The sequence below is a fragment of the Nerophis ophidion genome, linkage group LG06, assembly GCF_033978795.1.
Source record: "Nerophis ophidion isolate RoL-2023_Sa linkage group LG06, RoL_Noph_v1.0, whole genome shotgun sequence".
Taxonomy (NCBI): Eukaryota; Metazoa; Chordata; class Actinopteri; order Syngnathiformes; family Syngnathidae; genus Nerophis; species Nerophis ophidion.
This window is the reverse complement of record NC_084616.1, coordinates 19,608,884-19,616,816: the sequence shown is the minus strand read 5'-3', so window position 1 is coordinate 19,616,816 and position 7,933 is coordinate 19,608,884. Positions and strand designations below refer to the sequence as shown.

Genomic DNA, 7,933 nt, shown 5'->3' with positions numbered 1-7,933 from the left:
TTTTATTTAACCAGGAAAGTCCCACTGAAATTAAAATATATTTTTTTTTCAAAAGAATCCTGGCCAAGATGCAGCAAAAGATAATATACAAACAAAAAAAAACAGTTACACTTTAAAAAGCTCTCAGTCTGGACTTAAAAACGTTAATTTCCAGTTTCTGTGAAATGAATGTGCCCCGAAGGGAAAGTAAAGTCACGCTTAAAATGGTGAAAATATGTAAATATGACATGTTTTATACGAATATTAAAACTTTATGTATATTCTTACAGCGTTTGTATAAAACCTTGGTGGAGGCTTTTAGGAGGGCTTTTAAAATCGGCTTGAGTCATGTGGTCTTCTGTGTCTTTTATTGTTGTATTCTATTGCATAAGTTAGTTTTTGCTTGTGTTGGTGTTTTTAGTATTATTATTTAAAAAAAACTCTTAATTATCAATGTATTTTTTTACTGACATTAGTCAATCTATTTTTACTACTATTTTAATTGAATAACTTTTATTTTTATTTAATTCAACCTGTTTGTTTTTACTTATTTTAGTGGGTTTTTTTATAATTTTTTCTACAAATCATATTAATGTATTTTTTTAACTGACATTATTTGATTTGTTTTTATTTATTGAATATTATTTTAAATACCTTTGTTTTATTCTATATAACTGGTTACTTATTTTAGTGTTTTTATTATTATCTTTCTGATTCAAAATATTTATATCCAATTATTTACACTTTTTTAAAAATTGATTTTTAAAAAAATGGTTGGGCAGTATAGCTTGATTGGTAGACCCTCCGTGCCAGCAACTTGAGGGTTCCAAGTTTGATCCCCGCTTCTGCCATCCTAGTTACTGCCGCTGTGTCCTTGGGCAAGCCACTTTACCCACATGCTCCCAGTGCCACCCACACTGGTTTAAATGTAACTTAGATATTGGGTTTGACTATGTAAAAGTGCTTTGAGTCACTAGAGAAAAGTGCTATATAAATATAATTCACTTCACTAGTTGTATCTCCTACTTTAATTGTTTTATTCTATTTAACTTGGTTTATTTTTACATATGTTGGCGCTTTTAGTATCATCATTTTACTTTTTAAACTGTTTTCATTGACAAATCCCTTAAAATAGTTATTATTGTATCTATTTTTATCTACCTTTTAACTGAATCACTTTTGCTTTATTCTATTTAATTGGTTTGTTTTTACTTATTTTAGCGCTTTTAGTTTTATCATCTTTCTTTTTAAAATGTTTTCATTTACATATCCTTTAAAATAGTTTTTATTATTTTATATATTTTCATCTACCTTTTAACTGAATTACTTCTGTTTTATTCTATTTAATTTGTTTTTTTTTTACTTATTTTGGCGTTTTTATTATCCTTCTTTTTGAATTTTTTTAGTCATTCATTTACCTATTTTCAAATTGCTTTTATTGTTCTATTCTATTTAACTGGTTTGTTTTTACTTATTTTGGCACTTTTAGTATTATCATCTTTCTTTCAAAAATATTTTCATTAACATATCCTTTAGAATTGTTTTTATTATTTCATGTATTTTTATCTACCTTTCAACTGAATTACGTTAATTGTTTTGTTCTATTTAATTGGTTTGTTTTGACTTATTTTGATGATTTTATTATCTTTCTTTTTGAATTTTTTTAGTCATTCATTTATGTATTTTCTAATTGCTTTTATTGTTCTATTCTATTTTCACTTATTTTGGTATTTTTATTATTTTCTTTCTTTTTTCAAATATTTTAATCAATTAATTTATATATTTTTTTATTGATTTGATCATTTTTTCTATGTTTACCCATCTTTTAATTAAGTTGTATTGTTTTTTTATTGTGCTGCACTCTGGAAACAGTTTGTTTGTATCAATGAATGATTTGGAATGAATCTTATTCCCGCATTGTTAGCCGCCTCGTGCTAGCAGTTTTTTACTATTTAGGGGAAGACGCCTGTTCTTGTGTCACTTAAGAACGGACGGAGAAGAATTCCCAAAGTGCAGTTTTCCCTGCAGAAGCTGCCAGGTCCGGGCAGACTACGGAGTCCAGAAGGACTTTTTCCTTGCCAAGATGTCACCTACTAGTTCTCCATATCTGCCAGATGGAGAAATGACATTATTACTTATGGAAGTGACCCGAACTTATCATCGGGAACACGTTGAGGACGGCCAGATTCCTCCTCAGACGTCACGGCCAACAGAAAAAAAAACAACCTAGGAATGTGTGGAATGTGAACCTTCAAAAAGGTCCCAGGGACAAGAAGACCAGATCCTTCATGGAAGTCTCACAGTGAAAGGTATGAATGCAGCGTCCATCATCAGCTATATGGGGACTAGGATTTCTAAGCTATGTCCACCTGGGACTGGATCTTGCTGGAACTAGGAACCTTCCATGGTCCAGGTGTGATGGGAACTTTCTTGGTGCTGTAGCCCAGGTCCTGTATGCCAGGGGGCTTCTTGTTCCCATCTTCAGGTATCCTGTGGGACCTGCCGTCCTTGTCGCGCGCACTCCTCCGGCCCAGCGTGTCGGCGTCCGACCCCGACCTCTCCCTGGGACCCCCCTGCGGGTCCTGCTCGGCCTCTCGGACCTTCTTGTGGCGGTCGCCGTCCTGCAAGTGAGCCGCGTCTTCGTCCTTGTGTCTTCTCCCGTCGCCGGCGGGCTGCTGGCCGGCCGGGCGTCTCGGGCTCTGGGGTTGGTCCTGGTCCCTCTTGGAGGAGCGCTGGTCTCTCTGCCCGTCGTGCTTCCGGTCCGCCGAAGAGCCCCGTTCTTTTCTCCTGGGACTCTGGGAGTTGTCGCCGTGATCTGTGGCTCTCCTGGGACTGGCGGCCTTGGAGTCAATCCTGCCGGTCTTCCCGGCGGGAGCACCAGGGCTGGTAGTGCGTTTGAAGGACACCTGCTGACCTCGGACTTTGTCGGTGGTGGGCCGGCCGGCGCCAGGGGATCCGGCGGACCCGGCAAGCGCGGGGAAGTCATGGAGGGCGGCCACGGAGGTTGAGGAGGGAGACCACTCTGAGGTAGACACGGAGGCTGGAGATGAAGGTTCATCACTGACCGAATGCTTGCTTGGAATGTTGACCTTGTCCTTAGAACCTGGCAAACAGTCAAGAGTTAGCAGAACCACCACGGTCCACACTTCTCGCTCCTCATTCAGGCCCTGCAGGGTTTTGCCCCAAAAACGCTTCAAGTCACAAAAACTTTTGCAGGATTTTTTTTTTTTTTTTTTTTAACTTTGAATCCACTTGAGATTTTGAGAATTAAAAATTGTTTTCAGTTTTTCTTTGAATAATCCGCAACCAAAGTACAGGATTCCAACAAAAATTGTAGAAAAATAAAATAAAATAAAAAAAAGAGAAAGGTACTGTATTGATGTTTTACTCGTTTTAAAACACACAGACTTAAAAGTAGACACTAGATCAGGGGTGTCCAAACTTTTTGACTTAGGCTAAAATTTTTAAATATATGTACATATATATATATATATATATATATATGTACATTTGTATATAAATGTATATATGTATATATGTGTGTATATATAAATATGTATGTATATATGTATGTAAATATATATGTATGTATATATATATATATGTATTATATGTATATGTACATATATGTATATGCATATATGTATGTATATATGTGTATATATAAATATGTATGTGTATATATATATATATATATATTTATATGTATGTATATGTACACATACATACATATATACAGTACATACATGCATACATACATATAGATATATACATATATATATTTATATGTATGTATATGTACACATACATACATATATACAGTACATACATGCATACATACATATAGATATATACATATATATAAATATATATATATATATAAATATATATATATATATATATATATATATATGTATGTATATGTAAACGTACATACATATATATATATGTATGTATATGTAAACGTACATACATATATATACAGTACATGCATACATATATATATAAATATAAATATATATATATATATATATATATACATACATACATATATATATATATATATATATATACATGGATACAGGCATACATACATACATATATATATATATGTATATATATATATTTATAAAGTTTTGTAATCAATCAAATATATATATATATATAAATAAATAAATAAATAAATGATAAATGGGTTGTACTTGTATAGCGCTTTTCTACCTTCAAGGTACTCAAAGCGCTTTGACACTACTTCCACATTTACCCATTCACACACACATTCACACACTGATGGAGGGAGCTGCCATGCAAGGCGCCAACCAGCACCCATCAGGAGCAAGGGTGAAGTGTCTTGCTCAGGACACAACGGACGTGATGAGGTTGGTTCTAGGTGGGATTTGAACCAGTGACCCTCGGGTTGCGCACGGCCACTCTCCCACTGCACCACGCCGTCCCTTATATATATATATATATATATATATATATATATATATATATATATATATATATATATATATATGTATATATTTATAAAGTTTTGTAATCAATCAGACAATCAGATTGTTTAAGCATCTTAAATGGGTTAGTGTGGAGAGAGTGTTTTACATTTTTCCCATCATGCACTGTAATGGATCTAAATGGCTGTTATACGGATAATTTTTCTCACGTGGTTTGAACGTTTTTTCTCTAATTACATCCACAATGTTCAGTGACCATGTCTGTTGACCTTTACGTTAGTTGAATTTTTTTATTTATTGATCTTTTTGCATCATGACTAGGGAAGGTTGTCTGGATCCTGTCACATAAGTAATTCCAAGGGTCATTATTTTTGGATTTTACTCCAATTATCCACAATATGGCAGCAAATATGTAGCATTCAGATAATTGAGATTAATTTGAAAACACTGAAGACTAGTTTGGACACCCCCTGCACAGGATGGCAGTAAAATCACATACTCAGATTTCACTGCCGAATCATTGTGCTAATTTAATTCAGTATAACTAATAATAGCAATAATCAAGATTATAGAAAGAAGCGCCACAGAAGGCTTTTTCCCCCTCTGAGGTCCACACGTTACAGACATTCTCCGTGTATGTTTTAAATTTGAAAAGTCTTAAACATTAATTCATGTTCCAACACATTTACTGTCAACTGTTAAGAGCCAACTATAGCGCTCATTTTTGTTGGTCAATGAGAAATCATCATCACACTTCAACATCTCTAACATGTTATTGCCTCTCTGCTAGGTCAGCATTGCAAATCAAAATATGTTCTTAATCGTCTTACCCTGGATGAATAAATGTTAAATAACTGTATAAATACAACTGGGAAGTACATGTTTGTATACTACATTACCCAGAAGGCTTGAGGGCGTCGACAGGAACAGGAAGTAGGTGTTACCTACAAGACTTTTGTGCTTTTATTGATAAAAATAGTTGAGTTATTTTTTATGAGTTTTCGTCGCCTACATAAAAAACAAAACAAAAGTCTCAATTAAACAGATAAGATAAACTGATTAGAGACTAATTTGATTGGCTTAAAGGCCTACTGAAACCCACTACTACCGACCACGCAGTCTGATAGTTTATATATCAATGATGAAATATTAACATTGCAACACATGCCAATACGGCCGGGTTAGTTTACTAAATTGCAATTTTAAATTTCGCGCTAAGTATCCTGTTGAAAACGTCGCGGTATTATGACGCGTGTGCGTGACGTCACGGATTGTAGCGGACATTTTGTCCCAGCCCGATCCCAACTATGAGTCGTTTGCTTTAATCGCATAATCAAACAGTTGCTGAATCTTTTGCAACTTGTTCAATTAATAATGGAGACGTCAAAGAAGAAAGATGTAGGTGGGAAGCGGTGAATTGCGGCTGCCTTTAGCAACACAAACACAGCCGGTGTTTCCTTGTTTACATTCCCGAAGGTGAAGCTTTACTATGGAACAAAGCGGTCAAGCGAACATGGTTCTCTACCACGTCGGTGATAAAATTGTGGTATTAAGTCGGCTCTTACCGTAGACATAAGCGGATAGCTTGCGTCGTTAATCGTGCACCTGTCAAAGAGGCAGCTGCGGACTCTCTTGCCTCCTCCGACCGGCCGCCCCTGAACATGGGATGCTTCCACCGTGGAGGAGGGGGAAAAAAAAGCTCAGCCCGGCCCGACCGGCTGCCTTCGCCTCGCCTCGTCGAGAAACGTGGCTTCCCTCAGAGACACTAGCGGTCACCACACCCCTCCTACTTTCAGGTACGACTATATAATCTGACTAAAACACTAGTAACACAATAAGCAGATAAGGGATTTTTCCAGAATTATTCTAGTAAATGTGTCTCATAACATCTGAATCGCTCCCACTGCCCTGTCTTTTTTTAAATGTGTCTCATAACGTCTGAATCGCTCCCACTGCCCGGTCTTTTTTTTTTTTCTAGTCCTCAACTCTCACTATCCTCATCCACGAATCTTTCATCCTCGCTCAAACTAATGGGGAAATCGTCGCTTTCTCGGTCCGAATCGCTCTCGCTGCTGGTGGCCATGATTATAAACAATGTGAGGATGTGAGGAGCCCTACAACCCGTGACATCACGCGCACATCGTCTGCTGCTTCCGGTAAAGGCAAGGCTTTTTTATTAGCGACCAAAAGTTGCGAACTTTATCGCGGATGTTCTCTACTAAATCCTTTCAGCAAAAATATGGCAATATCACGAAATGATCAAGTAAGACACAAAGAATGGACCTGCACAAATGGCGATAAGCGGAGTTCTGGCGGGCCTGAATGAGGAAAAAGGAAAGATGCGATGTTGTGTGTTTGTCAAACAGAAACATTGTTTAGCTTCAATGCTTTTCAGTTCAGCACCAAGATGAGAGGACAAGTGCACACACCCAGCAGCAGACAGGAAAGCCATGGATTTGATGAAAATGTTTGTTTTTGTTTTTTTTTGTTTCGATTTTGAGGAGCAAAAACTCATAAAAATGAAACCTTGTTTGATTATTCAGCCATAAGTGGATGCCATTGAACACATGCATGGTTTCTCCATACTCCTGCAGATTTATATTGTCTTCTTATATTCACATCTTCTCCATCAACGCTGCTCCTCCTCGTCACTATTTAGTCACTAATTAATCCAAGCTTTTCCAGGATTATCGATATTTATTAGATACAGGAATACAAAACAAAAATTGAGCGCATGTACTTTTAAAATGGACTGTTTTATTGTTAAGTGTTTGAAAGTATTTAAGTCAGGGGTGTTCAAAGTGCGGGCCAGGGGGCCAATTGTGGCCTGCAGCTCATTTTTAACAAATTTTAAAACATGACTTTTAAGTGGCTGCATTAAAAAGTGGCCCCTATAGAAAGGTTTTATAACATTACTTTAAGTGGCTGTTTAAAAAAGTGGCCCCTATAGACAGGTTTTATAACATGACTTTAAATAGCTATCTCAAAAGGTGGCCCCTGTATACATATATATATATATATATATGTATATATATATATATATATATATATATATATATATATATGTATGTACAAACGTTTGTATATATGAGGTGAACTATAACGAGAAAAAGTTGCCATTTTGACTCTAACACGAAGCTGACATGCAGGCTGTTTTTGCTAAAAAAAAATAAAAAAATAAATAATGAATCAAAATCAATGTTATGAATTATTGACCAATTTAAGGTTCCAATTGCTTCACATCAAATATTACACTTTGAAATATTTTCAGGGGGGAAAATATTGCATATTTTGTGTTTGTTGTATCAAAAACTTAATTTACTTTGAGGAAAAATAGCACAAAATAAACACAGTTTAGTCATCAAACATGTTTTCTTTGAGAAACAAACATAAAAACACATTAAAAGTTTTAAAAAAAGTGTGTAATTGGCAAATAGATCTGTAGTTGATCTAGAAATTTGTGAGTTGAAAATAATAAAAAAGAGAAACATTTAAGA

At 35.5% G+C, this 7,933-nt stretch overlaps 1 protein-coding gene across 2 annotated transcripts in view; it reads right to left on the bottom strand.

Moving 5' to 3' along the window:
• Window positions 1–1,291: 1,291 nt before the first annotated feature.
• magi3a (membrane associated guanylate kinase, WW and PDZ domain containing 3a) overlaps window positions 1,292–7,933 on the bottom strand; it is a 232,992-nt gene continuing 226,350 nt past the window's right edge. The window contains exon 21 of one of the 2 annotated variants that reach the window (XM_061902944.1): window positions 1,292–3,082. In XM_061902944.1, coding sequence (XP_061758928.1) covers window positions 2,334–3,082 — 749 coding nt within the window. In that variant the 3' untranslated portion in view covers window positions 1,292–2,333. The remainder of the gene's footprint in view (window positions 3,083–7,933) is intronic. The other variant, XM_061902945.1, reaches the window with a different exon arrangement.